This window comes from Balaenoptera acutorostrata, chromosome 1 (genome assembly GCF_949987535.1).
Source record: "Balaenoptera acutorostrata chromosome 1, mBalAcu1.1, whole genome shotgun sequence".
NCBI lineage: Eukaryota > Metazoa > Chordata > Mammalia > Artiodactyla > Balaenopteridae > Balaenoptera > Balaenoptera acutorostrata.
The window spans coordinates 23,156,931-23,176,290 of NC_080064.1; the positions used below are offsets into that span (position 1 = coordinate 23,156,931).

Below are 19,360 nucleotides of genomic sequence, written 5' to 3' on the forward strand. Positions count from 1 at the left end.
GCGGGGCCAGGTGATCGACAGGCGGCGCGGGCGGTGCGGGGGCCTTTAGGCCCCGGGCACGTTCTCTCGCGAGCTTGGCGCCAGCGCCTGCGCCGCCCTCCGTAGCGCGTTGGCTTCCCCCTTCTCCCCGGAAGTGTCCGCACCTCCCCCATAGCTCTTCGAATGTTTCTGCTTTTGTCCTTTGATCCGGGAGTGGTTTCGACTTTAGAGTAGATTTGGAATTAAGCCTGGCTTCTAACCGTCTACGTATCTGACCTTGGGGTCGTTACGCGCCTCCCTTTTGAGCCTCGTTTGTCTTCTCTGTAAAAGGGGGCTAGTAATTCCAGCCTTCCAGCGTTGTTTTGAGAATTATAGGCGTACTGTCCCCAGCACATCGTAAGTGCCCAATAAAGTAATGCCAATATTACTTTAAAAATAGGATGACTTGCTTCAGTGGAAGCGGTGTGGAGAGTGGAGAAGGCTGGAACTTTGGGGCTAGATTAGGCTTGACACTGGCTAAATTAACTGGACCAACTTAACCTATTTTCTTTTAAATCTCTTTTCTAACTTGTAAAATTAGAATAATTTATCCCATCTCAATGGACTACCAGGGTAACTAAAAGTATATGTGGAAGGGTTTGGAACAGTAACTGGAACGTGGTAGGAGCTCAATAAATATTGGTTCCCTTCTCACTAACCCAGTTTACCTGGAACCACAAAGGAGTTTTGTTTCTTTGCTGTTTTTACTTTAAAAATTATATGTTGAACGGATAATTCATTAACTGGTTTAAATGATATACAGTGAAACGTCTTCCCATCTCTGTCCTCTGGCGGCCTAGAGGCAGACAATATAATATTTCTTAAATGTCCTTTCAGAGGTTTTACACATGTAAAGCAAATGGTGGTGTACTATACATACAGTTCTGCACTCAGTATAATTTGAAAATCATTGCATTAGAGTACAAAAGGAGCTTCCTCAGGACTATTTTATGGCTCATAATATGCCATTTTATACACAGTAATTTATTTAATCAGTGCCCTAGGAAAGGACGTTGAGATAGATTGAAACCTTTTGTTTTAACAGCTTCAGTAACTTTGTATATGTACATATATGTAGGATCTATTCCTAGAAGTAGAATAGGTGGGTCAAAGGGTGTGGGCAAGCATAGTTCTGATACATATTGCTCAATATTCCACAAGCACCTGTTTCTCCATCTCTTCATCAACACGTTATGAAACTTTATGATCGTTGTCAATCTGATAGCTGAAAAATGGTATTTTGGGATAATTTAATTTGCAGTTATGTTGAGTGGAGTCAGCCTCGTATGTTTAAGGCACATATTTTCCTTTCTCTGTTTATATTTTTTGCCCATTTTTCTTATTCATAGGAGCTATCTATGTATTAGGAAAATCAGTTCTTTGTCAAATGAGTTGCAAATATTTTTTCCCAGTTTGTTGACTTTTGACTTTGCCTAGAGTGCTTTTCTGCCATGCAAAAACATTGTATGTTTATGGGATCGAATTTATCCTTTATTTTTCTTTGATTCTGGATTATGTGTTGTAGTTTGAAAGGCCTTCCTCACTCTGAGGTTTAAAATTTTTTTTTTTTTTTTTAAAACCTCCCCTGGGGACTTCCCGGTGGTCCAGTGGCTAAGACTCTGCGCTCCCAATGCAGGGGGCCCAGGTTCGATCCCTGGTCAGGGAACTAGATCCCACATGCATGCCGCAACTAAGAGTTTGCATGCCACAACTAAAGATTCCACATGCCGCAGCTAAGATGTGGCACAGATAGATAAATCCACGACGCAAGGAAGATCCCGCATGCTGCAACTAAAAAAAGATCCCCTGTGTTGCAACTAAGACTGGGTGCAGCCAAACAAACAAAACCTCCCATGGTTTATTCTGTTACTTTTAGAACTGATTTTTATGCTGCAGTCCTGATCCGTTTGGTATTTTGTAAAGTGTGAGGATCATAGTACCTGTATTCTGAAGAACCAGTGCTAAACTTGGTTGTTAAATAATCTGCTCAACCTATTGCACAGATGAGAAAGAACCCTGCCCACCGAAATACCTGTCTCCAAAACCTCTCCTCTTCTGGAGCGGAGGAGAGGAGTGGCACCTCCTTCCAGGAAGGTGCTGAAGTTCCACCTTCACGCACCTCATTCACACTGTCTTGTTGATTCTTCCTTCTAAATATTCACGAATCCATTCACTTCACTCCCACTTAGCTAAGCCAGTTCAGGCCTCGTCATATTGTTCACACATCAGGGCTTTAACATGCTGCTCCCCCTGCCTGCAACATGGCTGACTTCTTATTCAGGACTCAGACCTTCCTTGCCCACCTTCTCTCAAGTACCCCCCATCACTATGATATCACTTTATTTTTTCTTTCACAGCACTTGCTACACTCTGTAATTACCTCATTTATTCACTTGTTCACTGTCTTTCTCCTCCACTAGAACGTAAGCTTCCTGGTATCATGGGCCACGATTTTTGGCTCCTGCTGTATCCCTGGCACTTCTGACAGTGCATTTCACATATCGGGTGTTCAAACTATTTACCAAATGAATAAGTGAATGAGTTCTCACCTGGATTACTTCAGTGGCCTCCTGCTTCTCCTTTTTTTCATGCTTCCCCGTGAGACATAGACTCAGGGAAATTGAGTGACATGTCAATTATTACTGAACAAAATCAAGGAGTCCTGAGAAAAGAGGGAGCTCAAGGCCAACTGTGGGGCCAGAGGAACTGGGGTTGACTGGCATGCTGACCAGACAGGGTCAGGGGACCTGGCTTCTGGTGCCAGCTTGCTTCCTGGTATGTGACCTTGAGCAGCTCACTTCCTCTCTCAGCATCTTCCTCTTCTGAAAAGTGGTGATATTAAAACCTCAATGACACAGGGAAGTTGTAAAGATCAAATGCAGGTACGTGTGGAAGTGCCCGTACACTGTAAAGGGTCAGGGACATAGGGCAAGCTTTCTTCCCTCTCAGAGGGTGCTAACTCACCTGCAGGTGGGCCCCTCGGTCTTCCCACGATCTTCCTGCTTTCAGATGCAGGCAGATGCTGTGCCAGGACTGAGCCTCTCTTCTTCCACCACTTCCTCCAGCTGCCCAAGCTGGGCCCAGTGTCCTACCCACGGCATGGTACCTGCCAATAAGCATGGGGCTGGCGGGAGCTGCTGACAGCTTCCAGGTGCCAGGGCAGAGATGCCTGGCACACACAGGTTAATGCAAGAACCTTTCTTCTGGGCATCGGTTTTTTTCCCTGAGGAAAGCAGGGTTAATTTGTGTCCCAAGACACCAGACAGTCATCAATATTACGACAGTGGCTGTAGGCAGTTGAAGGGTGGATGATTCCAGAAGACAACAGGGAGAGCCAGTCATGAAGCCTCAGGGCTTCAGGTGCACCCAAGCTTTGGTTTAGGAGGTCATGCCTGTTTGTCCTCCTTTGGTCTCTTGGAGCCAGAGTTCCTCCTTCAGCCATTTAAAAAGTATATTGTTTACTTAGTGGGCCAGAAGAGCTGTCCCAACTCCACAGAGAGATTATTCAGCCTGAAAATTAAAAACAATCTCCTGTACTTGTTAAGTAGGGAAGCGATGACCCATCTTAAGTCAGATTCCCTTTTGACATTGTTTTGCCTCAGGCTCCTTTCCTCTGCTGGCCTCATTAAATGTTGGTAATCCCTATGTTGGTCTTCAAAATTCAGGGAGACTTTACTTATCTGGGAATTTCTGATTATCTCTTTCTTTAGCACCTCCCTTCTCCAAATTGTCCCCCCAAATTGCTGCCAGAGGGATTTTTCTGAAGCACAGTTCTGATCTTCTGGCTCAGAAATCTTTTGTTCCCTACTGCCAGTAGGGTGAAGTCCAAATTCCTTAGCTGGGAATCACACACTGCCACAATTCAGATTGTGATTTTGTGAAATTTTCAGCTTCAGATGGATTGACAGGATTTCAATATAAATTAAATCATAGAATATGTATCATTTATGATTAGGTTCAGAGAAAGCCCAAACACTAGGGGCTTAAATAACACAGAAGCTTATTTCTCAAGTCCTCAGGTGGGCAGTCAGCGTTTCTGGGTCTCAGGGACCCAGGCTCCTTTGATCTTGTTGCTGTCCCATTCTCAACATGCTCAAAGATGGCTGTGCAAATTCCATGTTTGTATCCCAGCCAGGAGGATGGTGAAAGGCAAAGGAAAGGGTACAGGATGGATGCCAGCTATATTTTAAAGAGGTTCCTAAGAAATGGACACCTAGCACCTCTGCTTACATCACATGGGCCAGATCTTGTCAGCTGCAAGGGAGGCAGGGAAACAGTGTTTATTCCAGCCCACCATGTGCCCGCCTAAGAGTCATCAGTTTTAATTCTTAGCAGTAGAATGGTATTTGGGGAAAACGAGAAGATTCTGGCATAAATGTTCTGCCTCTATAACTTAGTCTGGTCCCTTAGTCTGTAATGCTTGTCTCCCTCCCCTGCCTGAGAAAATATTATCATCCTTTAAAGCCCAACGTCAGCTCCAAGGACTTCCCTGGCGGTCCAGTGGTTAAGACTCCGTGCCCCCAATGCAGGGGCCATGACTTTGATCCCTGGTCGGGGAACTAAGATCCCTCATGCCACATGGACCAGCCAAAAAAAAAAAAAAAAAAAAATCAGCTCCAGACCCCCAGAGGTACTATTCCCGGGACACTCTGCACACCCCCGAGGTCTCTAACCGTGACGTGGTGTTAAGAACCTTCCTCCCACCTGTCTGCCCACTCTGAGTCTCTACCAGGGGCCCAATCCTTCTCCATGGCTGCAAGCTCATCACATCCCCTAAGCCCAACCCTGTGGAGTCCCCCTGCAGAAACTAACCCTAACTTTGACTCCTGTAGGCTTTGGGCAGCCTCCCGCTCCCTCTCAGACTTTTTGCACTTTCCCACATTGACCAACTGCACAAATCATCCATCCCACTAACCTTGAGGATACAGAACGGGAGGGACTTGGGTGAGTTGGGGCTGATTCTGAGCCCAGGTGTACCAGGTGGCAAATCTTACCCAGAGGGCACCTGTAGACCTTTCCCAGCCCCAGGCTGAAGCCGAGTCCTTTTCTCCAGAGGACACACAAGATGCTCCTGAAGGCAAGAGGATGATGCCGGGGCCCAGGTATGTGCTGGCATGCAACTAGCCTTCAGAGCCAGTTTTCCACATCTCTCCACTGCCTAAAATCCCTCAGTGCCTCCCCCACGTCTTGGGGGCAAGTCCTGAGCCTTCCTGCTCTGACTGCTGCCCACTGCTCCCATCTTAGTCTTCATACTCCCCCCACGTCCTAGGCAGCAGCTATACTTGCCTGTGGGCAGCTCCCCGACTGCTAGGCTCTCCAGGGCCGCCAGACTCTCACGAGTGCTGTTGGCTTTGCTTGGTACACCTTCTCCTGCTGGGCCTTAAGATTGGCTGTGACCATACTTCCTCTGGGAGGCCTTCCTTAAACCCTCAGACAGAGCTGCTGTGTCCCCACGGCCCTCCAACACCTCCGTATCAGCAGCCTCATGAGTATGCTGTGCACTAGGCTTAGCTACTTGCGGGCCAGCCCCACGTCACTCACGGGCAGCCCTGGCCTCAGGCACACGCTAGGCTCTCAGTAAGTTCCCCCGCAGTGAGGCTCTAGAGCTCAGGGACAGAGGGCCAGGTGATGAGGGAGACACCCCAAAGCCTCTAGTTCTTTGCTTTGAGTGAGCGGATCATGAAGCAAACACCAAAAACTCAAGTAGTGTCAAACTCTTCACTTTGTCTGAATAAAGCTACTCATTTTTCAGGGCCCACTTTCCAGCTTCATCTCAGGGAGGCCTAGGACAGGACCTTGGTTAGGCGCTCACAGCACCTCACGCGTGTCTTCTTTTGCACACTCATCACTATGGTAACTGTTGTGGGACCAGGGGTTGGATGTGGGGTTTCTCAACGGTGGCACTGTGGACATTTGGGCTGGATAAGCCCTTGCTGAGGGAGGCTGTGCCGTGCACTGCAGGATGCTGTAGCAGCATCACTGACCTCTGCTCACTAGGCACTAGCAGCACCCCCTCAATTATGATAACCACAGCGTCCCCTGGGGGTCAAATGAGCTCAGGTTGAGAACCACTGGTGTAACGTCTACCTCCCCAGTTAGAATGGAAGTTCCATGAGGCTGGTCCAGGCACCTGAGACCCCATTTCCTTGCTTTCTCAGCCTGGCATTCACTCCTCTGTGGAGCTGATCCTCCCCCTGTCCCAGATTGAGCCGAAGGCCACCTGAGAATGAGTCAAACCTTCCTTTTTAGAAGATTCTCCTCTGTGGGCTTGGAGGGCTTGAGGGCAGAGACCTGTTTTACTGGCTTTTGTACCTGCCAGCCCCGCCAAGGCTTTGCTTTCAGAGCGGTCAGGAAGTGATGGCTGGAGGACAGGTGGAGGGTGGGCAAGGGGGGCTTCTAGTGCTGGGAGCTGGCAAGGGATGGTCCTTCTTATTAGGGGTGACTCCTATTGGTTTTTGTTTGTTTGGTTTTTTAGGGAGTTCGGACTTTATTAGATACCCGGAGGCTGGCCCCAGGGAAAGCCTTGGCTGGCCTCGCGGTTCTCCGACTCAGAAGTGACAGTGGGGAGAGGAGCGGCCTGCGGAAGGCGGAGGCCCCAACTGGGGGGCCGAAACCAGTCCTGCTGGTCCGCCTCCCCTCCCACGTGGTTCCGGCTCCTCTGGGATTATCACATCACATGATGAGGATCTGCTTGGAAGACACGAAAGGCTGCATGGACGCTTCTAGGGCACGCTGGTAGTCCTGCAGTGGGGCCTCGGAGCAGGCAGGGGCCGTGAGCTGGCCTCGGTGGATGAGATCGCACAGCGTGAGGATCAGCTCCTTGAACTGGTCTGTGGGAGGTTGGAGGGTGTCAGACGGGGGAGCAACCGCAGGGCTCGGTGAGGGGACACGCGGGCTTCCCCTGCTGGCAGGAGCTGGTGCTGGGCTCCAGGGAAGCCTCGAGAGCCCTGGGCTCGGCCAGGGACACGGCGGCCGCTGCGGAGGCGGCCTGGTGCCCGCCTGTGCTCAGGACAGTGAGGGCCACGGCGGGGACAGAAGCACGGGGAGCAGCCCCAGGAGCTGACGGGCAGGCGGAGTGGTGGCTGTGATGGCTCGGCCCACAGAACCTGACTGGGTGTAACGGGGGGTCCTGAATGGTGGGAGGGCGGAATCACTCAGAGGGGCAGAAGCCGGAAGAGGCACGGGGAGGGGGTGGGTGGTGCCTGGCACGCCAACAGATGTGCAACAGCGGAGCTCTGCTCAGGGAAAAGAGCCTTCCCTGAGAGCCCAGGCTCCCTCAGAACCGCACCAGCAGAAGCCACCAACGTCCCCTCCCGGGCTCGCCTCCCACTAAGGACCCAATATGGTAGAGGAAGATGAGAAGTGAAGGCCTTGGCTGAGAAGTACTTTTTCATAGACATCAATTCATTCAACATTCAAATCGAATCGTATCCCCTGCTTAAAACATTTCAGTGCTTCCCATTTCCCTTTAAGACCGAGGAGTCTGAGCTTCTTAAAGAGGATTATAAGGCCTTTCGTAATCTGGCCACAACGATGGGCTTTTACACACGCTATCTTCTTTGCTTCGAACACCGCCTTCAGACGAGCACTCCCCTCCCCGCCCTCCTCTCCGCTGGGATAACTCCACGCCCTTCCTCAGCTCAGCCTGGGGGCGGTGGTGGGCACCATCTGGGGAGCCAGTCCCCCAGGAGAAGAAGAGCAGTGCGCTGGCTCAGGGTTTGGAGGCAGAGAGGCTGTTCACGCCCTGGCTACACACCCCTCAGGTGGGGACGACTCGGGGCCAGCTACCTAGCTACTCTGAGCCTCTGTTTCCTCCTGTGTCGGACAGAGCTGACAATAGTTTAAACAATTATGACATTTAAACCGAGGCAGAGGTTAAGTAACTTGCCGATGTCCCACAGCTCACTCGGCAGAGCCCATAGCCAGTAACGGTGGAAGCAGGATTTGGGCCTGGGCAGGCCGGTTCCAGAGTCTGTTCCCTTTACTTGGCTGTCTTCCACGGCAGGCTTCCCCACTGTCAGCTCCTCAGGAGGGTGGCAGGGGATGCCTTGTTCAATATGGTGCCCCAAGGACTAGCCCACTTTGGTCCAATAACTATTTGCTGACTGCAGCTGTATTTAGAGACTGTTTTCCTTTATCCTGTTGTGGGCCTGGGCGTCCAATCACCTCTCCAGGGCTCAGAGTGGCTGGTCACTTCTGCAGTGGGCACTGCCCTCTCATGTGACCCTTGGTAATGGGGCCATCATCCACTTACCTGGACTGTGGTCCTTCTTCCACTGGGATAACCAAAAGCCCCGAAGTTTGAGATCCTTAAAAATAAGCAGGCTCTGTGGACACAGGAAGGACATATTGGGGCTCTGAGGGCAAAAACTCCAGGCACTGCTTAAGGTATGGATTCCCCCAGGGCCGGGGGGCACTGCCTGAGTTTAGACAACGGTGGTGTCCAGGCCCCCGTCTCCCGGCACTCCCCCGCCCCGCCCCACCAGCTTACCACAGAGGCGATGACAGGCTGCTTGGCCATCCCCCCATAGGTCACCATGGTTCCTCCAGGCCTGAAGGGTCCAGAGAGAAGAGAGTGGTCGCAGGTAGAGACAGAGCCCTTCTTGAACCAGTTACAATGCATCTATTCCAACCCTGGTTCCTCAACCTCGTTCTCAGAATCCCTGGGAAGGGTTCAAAAATACAGATTCCTAGGCCCGACCCAGACCTAATGAATTGGGAAGCAAAGCTCTATATTAAAAACGACAGAAAACAAACAAGCAAGCAAACACCCCCTGCAGACGACCTCTACGTCTAGCCAGGGTTGGGAGCCCAGAGTTAAGCTCCCAGTCAGGCTTTGCGGAAGAGCCGCAGAGAAAAATACTCCGCTGAGCAAAGCTCACAACCCGAGTCATGAGTGGAGCCGGAAGTAGATCGGGCCGGGCTCTACTCCACTGTCGGTGTATGATGCTGGGCAACATGTCCACAGCGGGCCACACTGCCTCTCCTGTACACGCTCCAGTGAGACGACGCAGCTAAGGAACGGTGTGGACGGTGCAGAGGACAATGGCGATTGTCAGGACCTGCTGTCTGACACCCACACCCGCCCCAGTGGTCAAACAGGAGAGGGGCTCAGATAATTTTTAAAACGTAAGCTAGGACTTCACATGCCTGACTTAACCTGTGCTCCCCTCCCCACTCCCCTGGCTCTTTTAGGAGTTTGTTGATCAAGGATGACCCGAGATACATTTTGGGACAACACAAGGGAGGCTCTGTGAACTCCAGGATGGAAGAAGCTGCTGAGAGAGGCAGGTAACTCTCTGTGCCTGAGGCCGGGGGCCAGTCTGGTCTTTAGTTCCCTTCAACTGCCACCTGCTCTGGAAAGTAGCTCCTGCATGGTGGGGGGGCGAGCCCTCCCTCCGTGGACCTGCACTTCACTTGATCTAATCAGAATGGCTACCGTATAGTGGGTGTTTACTATGTGCCAGGCACAGGTCAGAGCACTTCACATGTGCTGGCCAGTGAATCCTCACAGTAACCCCAAGGGAGGACTTTTATGACTCCTATTTCACAGATGAGAAAACTGGGGCCCACCTCTCATTTGTATAGTGCTGTGTACAGACCTCAGAGCCCCTTGGACTCACCTTCTGAGGCAGAAAGGGTTTATATCCCCCCATTTTACTGATGAAGAGACTGAGACCTGGATCGTTTTTCACATATTGCTTAACTTTTCATAGGTCCACAGCTAGTAAGCACGAGCCATGTGGGGATGGCAGTGGGCCTCGGAGGCTGCCCAGAGTAGGGCTGAAGAGGTGTGCTCGGAGCCGCAGCAACTCGGGCAAGCTGACAACCCTCTCTGGGCCTCGTGTGGACGGGGATGGGAGCAGTACCCCTCACCTAGGCGATTGTGGAAGGGGTACATCATGCACTCTGCACAGTCTGGTGCATGGTAAACACTCTGTGATTGTGACTACAGCTCTCTGATCACATGACCCAAATTCCCATCCAGCCTGAGTTCTAGAGGGTTCCCTCAGTGTCTCAGCCATCTAGGTACCCTGTGGCTAGTGAGTGCTAGCAAATATGAGTTAACAAATGTTGGTGCTCTAGTTGGGAAGTGTCCTTTCAGGCGCCCTTCAATTTGAGAAGTTTATATTTAACGAAAAAAGAAGGAAAGGACATGCACTGTCAACATGTCATCCCCCTCTGTGGTGGGATGATAGGTAAGCTTTGTGCTTAATTTTTCCTTTGTACTTTTACATGCTTTCAAGATGTTTTGTAACAGCATGATGTTACCTTTAAAATTAGAATCTATTCTTAAAAGCTAATAAAACATTTAAAAGCTAATAAGCTAGGACTAAGTGACTTTTTCAGATGCCCCTAGGTTATGAATCCTTACCCGTTCCCCTATCACAGAGCGCCCAGCAGTCTACTTCTGGGGTCCCTAGGAGAACAGAGCCAGATGGTCAGCTGTAAAGGAGGAGGCTGAGAAAGGGCGGGCCCAGGTAACTAGGACATGACGTGGGTCCCATCTTCCTACTCTGGATCGTGCTGACCTGGCCTTGGCCTGCACTGGCCACTGGGACTTGGTCACTCGGTGGTCCTCCTGGCTAAAGCCCGGGAGGGCACCTTTGTGTACTGGACCCGCGGGGCCGAGGGACTTACGCCAAGTGCCGCAGCAGCTCCGTGGAGCTTTTCCCGCCGACACAGTTGAGAGCAAGCTGAGGCTGGGGCACGTCCTGGAAAAGAAGGGACCTGCAGTGAGTGAGCTACTCCTCTGTGGTGGGGTTTGAAGCTTGCTATAAACAGCACTTCCCTGGCCCAAGGGCTGTGTCAGGAAGGAGAGAAGAAAGTGGGACAGTCATGCCTTCCAACTCCATCTGGGAAGGGCCTTTTCTTTACCAGTTTAATCCTGTTATCTGTTTTAGGATTTTGTTCAAAACTCACCTCCTCTGGGAAAGAACAGACAAAGGGCACCTATGTTCTGTTTTGACGGACTTCATTTCCCCCTCTTCTCAGCACTTACAACTCAGTTTATATTAGATGTGCTGACCTACTGCTTCAGAAATGTTCTCAAGAGGCACGTGTTCTCAAGCAAGTGTGTGTCCGGTCCCTCCAGGGTTCAGTGACAAGAGGCTGAGATGTGGTTCTGTCACTTACTAGGTGTGCTGGGCAGGGTTAAGGGGCTTTGAGTTCACAGAGGCCTGGGACCAGCCCGACTCCACCACTTATGACTGTGTGGTCTCAGTGAAGTCCTTTCTTTTTTTCCAAGTCTTCGTTTTCTCACCTATAAAATAGATAGCACCTACTTTGTAGAGCTTTTGTGGGGATTATCAGATAAAATATACGGCAGATGCTTTGGAAATGTGACTTCTTTTCTTTCTCTTCCCTCCTGTGCCTCAGTTTCCTCAGCTCTCTCCCAGCTCTGAGATTCACTTCGGCTGTGTGGGCTGATGTAGTCCACCACTAACGTTCAAAACTACCAATCATACAGGGTTTCCTAAACCTTGTCTGTCTCTCCTGCCCCCTCACAGCCCCGGGCACTTAATGCATGCTTTCCCCTGGCTGAGGGAATGGGCTTTATCCTTCCACGAAAAGAGACAAAGGGAGGATTTTGGAGACGAATGGGGCCAGCGCCAGCTTTTCCAATTCAAGTGAATTTCCTTCTTCAGGGAGTTGGGCCTGGAATGGAGGTGCAATGTCCCTCATCACTGGTACCTTAAAGAAGTTTTTCATCTCATGTTTTCTTAGTTCCTCTTCTGTGACAACATGATGGGCCCCCAGATTCTTCAGTCTGTCGGTCAGCTTCTGGATGTCAGGTCTGGAAACCAAACACAATTCAAGGTCCTCAGTCATATCTGCTCACTTTCTCCACGGAAGGCTCCCAGGACCCCCCTGCCACAGCTGTGAGAACCCGAGCTTCTCTTTGTGGGAAGCTAAGCTGGGCCTGGCCACCAGTCTCATCACATGCCGGCATCTCTTGGCCTCAGTTTCCTCACTGGCGTGAGAGAGCACTGGGAGGTTTCTACTGCTCCTGTCAGCCCAAGGACGCTAGAAACTATCTGGGCTCAGGGAGGAGTCATTTCACTTCCTGATTTCTTCTACTGAAACGCCAAACTCTGCTTCCTTTCCCCCTCTTTTCAAGGGGCTCTTCAGAGTGTTGTGCAAACACACTCTGGTCCAGGAGTGGCTCTGAGCCTCTTTACCAAGGCAAACAGAACAATTTTTTTGTTAGCACAACTGAGGGGATGGGGAACTGAAGCGAGTATCAGTTCTCCTGCCAAGGCTGGGCTTCCCTGAAGAGACACAACCACGTGCGTGGATGGTGAGGCTTAAGGAAGTTGGATGATATGATGGAGAGAGAACAAATTGGGAAACTAAGTTTGTCATTGGTTTGCTGTGTCTTCCTGAGCAAGTGGCTTCCTCTCTCTGATGACAAACCTGCCCCATCTCCTTTACATCTGTATTTAGTGCACTTCAAAGTATCACACAAATGCAAGGGAAACAAGGGCTCTGGGTTAGTCAGTTCACAGAATGAATAACACAGCTTAAAACATTCCCAAATGTGAACTGTGGTTTTAAAAACATGAGGTTTATCACAAATCAAGAGTCTCAGAAACTCTTAGCTGTTCACTAAGGGCCTTCTCCTTCCTGCCCTCCCTTTACATTTCAGATTCATTCATCCTATAGCCAAAAGCCACTGGACGTCAGTGCTGGTGGCTGACTCAGCTATAAGCCAGCTCCTGCCCACAGGAAAGGAAGACCGCTTACGCAAGGGCGCCACCTGGTGGAAACATGGGCACCCGCGGGTGGCAGGCGGAAAGGCCCAAGTGGTGTGCTGGGATCAGGCCTTCCCACGCACCTGTCTCGGACCACGTTGATGGTCCTCAGTCCCAGGGCTGCGGCGATCTGGATGACTGCTTGCCCCACTCCACTGTTGGATGCATTCTGGATGACAGAATCCCCTGTGGAGCCAGGAAGAGACTCAAGTTGAGACCTGTAATAAGTCAAGGGCTTCCAGCCTAGGATCCTATTATAGGGCCAGAGGTGGAGTCCTCAGACTCTGAAGGGACCCAGGACCTGGCTGCTGAGCCTTCTCAGTCCTTGGACTGTTGTTCACTCTTCTCCCGTGCCCCACAAACCTCTACAACACCCATGAAGCCTGCCAGGATTCAGCAACTCAAGAGTTCACACTGGATGCAACTTAGACCCTGCTGTGTAAATGATTTTGCATCCTTCATCATCCTCCCAATTTTTATGTCCTCAAGTCTCTGGTTAGGTTATTTCTTTGGCTGGCAATGTTTTCCTCTTTCCGTCTCCCTTCGTTTTCAAATCCTATATATCCTTCGAAGGACAGCTCGAGTGTGGCTTCCTACATGAAGCCTTCCCAGATTCTTCCCCCGTGCACTCCCACAGCACTCTGTGGCCGTCTCTGTTAATGGTCACGGTCAGCCCTGACTTATACTTGGTTGTTATCTCAGTCCATTTCTATCAACAGGCTGTGGCTTCTTGAGGGGAAGATGCACTGCCTCAAAATGGGATTAGAGCTGCACTGGAGAAACTGGCAGCCCCTGAGACAGAGACCTCCAGATAGTCTGTGGTCAAAGCCAGGTCTAACTTTGGACTTAGCCAACGGGGGAGGCCGCGGGCCATGCTGGGAAAAGCATGGGCTCTGGAACGAGACATACTGGGGTGTGAGTCCCAGCTTCTCCACTGACTGTAACGGAAAGTGAATGGGGCGGGATGAGTCCTGACCTCTTTGAACCTCAGTTTCTCCCCCATAAAACAGGAGCCCTAGAAGCACCCACCGGGGTGCTCCTCATTAGAGCCCAGTGCTGTTGTGTCCGGGAAGGGGCTCTGTTCCCCTGAAATGCTATCTGGGTTTTGAGAGGCAGCAGGGATCTCGTGCTAGAGACAGAGGACTTTCTGGAAGAAGGCCCATCCTCCTTAGCTAGGGTCAGCCTACAGATCGTCACCCATCAGTGGGTTATGAAACCAACCTAGTGGGTGGCAAGCTTTTTTTTTTTTTTTTAAAGTTAAAATCAAGGAAAATAGAATAAAAAAATAGTGGAGTGCATCACACATAGTGAGGGTAAATATTATTCCATAAAACTTTGGTTTTCATTACATATATATTCATATACGTCTATGTACTGGATGACAATTTAAAGTGTAATTCTTACTATGGGTCAAGATCACACGTTTCACACCAGCCCTGGGGCAGGAAAGTGGAGAGATACACCATGGGCATTTGAGGTGGGTGGTGTCAGAATAGCCTGATGTGACGACCACAGCTGCAGCCCAAATCAGAAGGGGTCTGAGGAGAGAGGATTTAGGCGACCAAAACATCTGCTGCACTGGGACTTGAGCAAAGGTCCCTGATCACACCTGCTGGCTTTCTGCACTTAAAGAGACCTAGGGCTGCTCTGCCACAGCTGGGAGAACCGGCATTTGTCTCTGCAGGAAGCTGGGACTGGTTTTCAGCCAGGCTTACGCAGAGCTGCCACCGAAGGTGATCACACTCCGGCATCTCTTCACCTCAGTTTCCTCGTCGGCATGACAGAGCTGGACTGCGTGATCTCTAGGGTCCCTGCCAGCTCCCGCATATGCGTGGTTGTGTGGGGTAACCCTCCAACCACGGGGGACGGGAGTTGGTGGGTAACTGGCCCAGCCTCCTGTCACTTGCAGGTTAATTCTGAGGAGGGTTCTGTGAGGGTCTGTGGAGGGTCCCCAGCAGGACTGGGCCCCGGTTGCCCACGGCAGGATCAGCTTTTGCTGGCTCTTCCTCCTTCCCTGTCCCTGTCCCAAGTCCCTCACTCCTGCTTCCTGGGGTCACCTCCCCAGCGAACTGTCGGCCCCCAGTTCTCTTCTTAGGCTCTGCTTTCAGGGGAACCTGGAATAAAACACCTGGCTTTGTCACTTCCTTACTGAGTGATCTCATGCAAATAATTTACCTCTCTGGACCTCAGTTTCCTCATTTATAAAAAGGGAGAATGTTAACAGCAGTGCACCTTCACTGTGCTGTATGCCAGGCCCTGTGCTAAGTGTCACACGGCATGTTTCAGTGAGCCCTCAGAACCCCTTACTCTCCATTTTACGGATGAAAAGTCTGATGATTTGAGAGGTCAGTTCCCAGTTAGTGAGGCGAAGCTGGGGTTCAGACCCGTGCTGTGGACCTCGTTGCACCGCTCTGACGTCCAGTGCATTTGACGGGGCAATGCATGGAAAGGCACGTATGTGGGCTGGAAAGTGCTCTGGCAGTGCTGAGTGGAAAGACTAACACTAAGTTCAGCATTTTATTGAAAACACAGGGACTGTGTCTATGTTGTCTGGCTTTGTAGCCCCAGAGCTCAGCACAGCTCCATACAATTTTGCTGAGTGACAGAATTCCATCCCAAGCTCTAGGGAATGTGACCCTTCAGCGGTTTTCTAGGGTGTGCTCCTCATGAGGTTTCAGCATGTTTTCCAGGATCCAAGCTAACATCTTTCCATGTAAAGCAACACCACCACCCAGGTTGGGGCCGCCTTCCTCGCAGGTAAGTTCCCAGGCCTCAGGGTCGGGACATGGGTCACACCCCAGACAGGAGTGCCCAGCCTGCCCACCCACTGCGGTTCCTACCTGGCCGCAGCCGCTCAAAGTCCATCAGCATCCGGTAGGCCGTACAGGGATTGACGCCCAGGGTGGCGGCGCTCTGAAGAGGGATGTCACTCGGAACCGAGATGAGCGCTTCCTCGCTGAACACAGCCTCGGTCCGCCAGGTTCCTAAGAAGGGGGAGGCCAGGGGAGTAAGGAAGGACCCCCTCCATGCCCAGCCCCACTCCCCCTCCTCAGTGGACGGGCATCGAGGACAGCGGACCTCAGTAATACTTGGAGAAAAAGGAAAATCCCAAAGCCTTTTCGAATGTCTGAGTCCTCATGATAATTACGTTAGGGAGACTGTGTTATTCCCACATCAGTGACCAGTAGATTTAGCTAGCGTCACACAGCAGGTGGCTGAGGATCTCAAACTACTGGACTCTGAGGGTGAGACAGCAACATCATTACCAGCGCAAGAGAAGCTGAGAAAGCCCCATTTTCCCACTCGGCCCTCATTCTCACCTAAGGCAGGGTGACTCGGGTGGTATTATGGAAAAAAGCATGAAAGCCAAAGTCAGAGGCCGAGGTGTGGGACCTGGCTTTGCTGGTCTGCTAGTCTGAGCACAGCACTAAGTCACTGAGATTTGGTTATTCTAATATGTAGATGACACTGGCAAGAAGAGCCTTGACTGGCCTCCCCCAAGAACTGTTGCACAGATCAAACGAGATATGGGAAGTGAAACAATCCTGTAAACTGGAAAAAAATGCTCATTAACCCCCAGCCCACATTCCAGTTCTAGACAAAAGAATAATAAAATGTCCAATTTAAAGTCCTCACTCAACAGGGCAGGAACTGAGGCTGTGACTTGCCCCGTCGCCCAGCTCCCCGGGCTGCCCCCTTCCGTCTGCAGATACTCATCCGGCACCGGCTGTGAGCCAGGCCCCTCCAACAACGACACAGTCCTTACGTTCACAGCGCGCTCACTCCAGTGGAGCAGAACAGGTGAGACACGAACAAGCAAGTACAAGAATTCTAAGTTATACAGAGAGAGAGAGAGGGAGAGAGAGACAGAGGGAGGGAGAGAAGAGGAGAGAATTACTTTAGATGGGAGTCAGGGACAGCTTCTCTGAGGAGGCGACAGGCTAAGAGTTGAAGGATAGAGATGCAGCCTCTCAGAATCCACAAAGAACATTCCAGTGGAGGAAGAAGCATGTGCAGAGACTCTGAGGCAGGACAGATAGAGGAATGGAGCAGGAAGAATGCACACTGGAGGGGAGAGAATGGTGGGAAGAGTGTCTGGGGACATGGCTGACGTGGCACAGGCTGGAGGGACGTCATACAGGCTTTCATGATCTTGACTCACAGTAACCGTGTGTTACAGTCTAACTCAGTACATGTACATGCATAAATACGTGTACACATACACAGATTCATAACAGAAGCCGAAGTTTCACGGAACAATACTTACCCTACTCTATGTGATGTACTGTTATTTTCTATTCTATTCTGACCAACTTTAACAAAAGAAAAATTCTGTTTGTAACCCACTGGATTGATTTTGCTAATGGGTCACAGCCTGCAGTCTGAAAAACATAAGGGCTCAGGGTCATGGCATAAAGAACGGATTTTATTTTAGTGAATAGGAAGCTTTAATTTTTTCTTTTTTATTTATTTATTTATTTTTTGGCCGTACTGCACGGCATGCGGGATCTTAATTCCCCAACCAGGGCTCGAACCCATGCTCCCTGCAGCGGAAGCGCAGAGTCTTAACCACTGGACTGGCAGGGAAGTCCCAGGAAGCGTCCAGGAAGCTTCTAATTTTAGAGAAGTCTGAGGTGATTGGATTTATGCTTTAAGATCACTTTGTTGCTGCGTGGAAAAGACTGTGGCGGGGGTGGGGGGGGCGGGCAGAGTGGGAACAGGGAGGCCGATCAGGGGGCTTCCGGAGGGGCCCGATGCGAGGTGATGGTTGCCTAGACTTTGGCAGTGGGGATGAGGAAAAGTAGATGGATTCGAGTTATGTTTTGAAGATAGAATCAACAGGATTTGATGAGCATTGGGTGACAGGTCCTCACCTGTGCAGGCGGGATCCTGTATAAAGCACAGTCAGACAGATGCAGATTCAAGCCGTGGCTCGCTGTGCACTTGCTAAGTCACCTCAGGGAAACGACTTGGAGCCCTGTTGGCTTAGTGTCTGGTGGCTGTGATATCTCAGGGGCCCTCGGCCTACCCTTCCAAAGCTCTCGAGTGTGACTCATGACCCAGTGGCTGGGATTCCAACAGTGCCCTGGCTCTACGTGGTCCAGTGTGGGGAGCAGGGGCCAGCCTAGACCGCTAATTGTGTTGCAGGAGGGGAGAACCAAGGTGGGCTTTAGGGGCCAGGAAGTGGCAATAGGAGGCAGGAACACTCTTTATTAAAGGCTGTGTCAATCCCAGAGTAGATTTCTGGCTGAGAAAATAAGAGGTTGAAAAACTGAAGGACTGCTTTGGAGTCCAGGAGGTGCCTTGTCTGTCTCTGGGCTTTGTGCAGCCTGGTTTTCAGATCTTCAGCGTCATCTTCATAACTATCACCCTCATTCATCTTAGTCAACGTTTACTGTACTCTACTCTGTGCCAGACGCTTAGTGAATGGCTTTCTGTGCGTGAAATCAAAGGTGTTTTCTACTTCCCCTTAGTGGCAGGACAATGGAAATCCAACCCTTGACACGGATTTCTGGGGCTTGGCAGTCCCTAATCGTCTTCTTAAGAGAACCTGGGTGGGATGGGATGGGGGCAGCACCCACGTCAGCCTCCAGGGCTTTAAAGTAGAAACCCTTAGACTTTGGAGTTGTAGAGACCTGCTTAAAAGCCCTGGCTCTGCCACTCACTAGTTGTGTTGACTTTGAATGACCACTTCACCCTTTTTGAGTTGCAGTTTTTCTGATCTATGAAATGCGGAGAATAACACTCCCGCTAGAGTGTAAAGATTAAGTGATGACATTGTACAGACTGTCATTGTGCCTGGTACACAGTAGGTGTGGAACACCCCTTGGTCTCCTTTTCTGATCCGAATTCCCAGGCCCGAGTTCTGAGGACTCCCATTCTGCACTCACATGCACCTGACCCTTAACCATCTCTGTCATCTAACACAGGGGTCCCTAACCTATGGCCCATGGGCCAAACTTGGCTCACCACCTGTTTTTGTAAATAAAGCTTCATTGGAACATAGCCCACTTTTTATGTATTATTTATGGCTATTTACATTGGCAGGGTTGAGTAGAAGTGGAATGGCCTGCAAAGCCTAAAATATTTACTAATTCTCCCTTTAAGAAAAAAGTCTACCGCAAATGTAGTGTTTGCAAAGATCATTGTATGTATTCCCTCAGTTGAGACAGATAAGGCAACGACTATTAGCTCCATTTTAGAGATGAGGAAACTGAGGCTCAAAGTAGTTGTGATTTAAACAAGGTCATGGGGTGGTGGGGTGGTGGTGGTGGAAGGAGAGCCTGTACCTCATTCCCAGGCCAGTGCTTGCTATGCCCTATGCTGCCTCAGGGGGCTTTGAGTGTTTCCAATGAGAAAGCCAGTTCGCACATTAGCTGGCTCTGTCTCCCTTGGGACTGGTTGCATGTGGGAAAAAGCTGGCTACAGACGCAGCAGCAGCTGAGTAGCCCAGTGCATGAAAAATGCCCAAGATCTGGCCAGTTGAGGACTTATCTCTTTAATGACTGCTACTCTACTAAACGGCAGCCTTCACTAGAAGAAAGACCATGTCTGTTCGCTGCTGTATGTTAGAGCCTGGCACCCTC

At 50.5% G+C, this 19,360-nt stretch overlaps 1 protein-coding gene across 3 annotated transcripts in view; it reads right to left on the reverse strand.

Annotated features, from left to right (window-relative positions):
- Positions 1–3,936: 3,936 nt before the first annotated feature.
- MECR (mitochondrial trans-2-enoyl-CoA reductase) overlaps positions 3,937–19,360 on the reverse strand; it is a 31,736-nt gene continuing 16,312 nt past the window's right edge. For all 3 annotated transcript variants that reach the window (XM_007170555.3, XM_007170556.2, XM_057535804.1), the window contains 7 exons: positions 15,614–15,757; positions 12,857–12,959; positions 11,713–11,815; positions 10,660–10,733; positions 8,510–8,570; positions 8,273–8,345; positions 3,937–6,848 (listed from right to left, as the gene is read on the reverse strand). In XM_007170555.3, the coding sequence (XP_007170617.1) occupies positions 6,691–6,848; positions 8,273–8,345; positions 8,510–8,570; positions 10,660–10,733; positions 11,713–11,815; positions 12,857–12,959; positions 15,614–15,757 (716 nt within the window). In that variant the 3' untranslated portion in view covers positions 3,937–6,690. The remainder of the gene's footprint in view (positions 6,849–8,272; positions 8,346–8,509; positions 8,571–10,659; positions 10,734–11,712; positions 11,816–12,856; positions 12,960–15,613; positions 15,758–19,360) is intronic.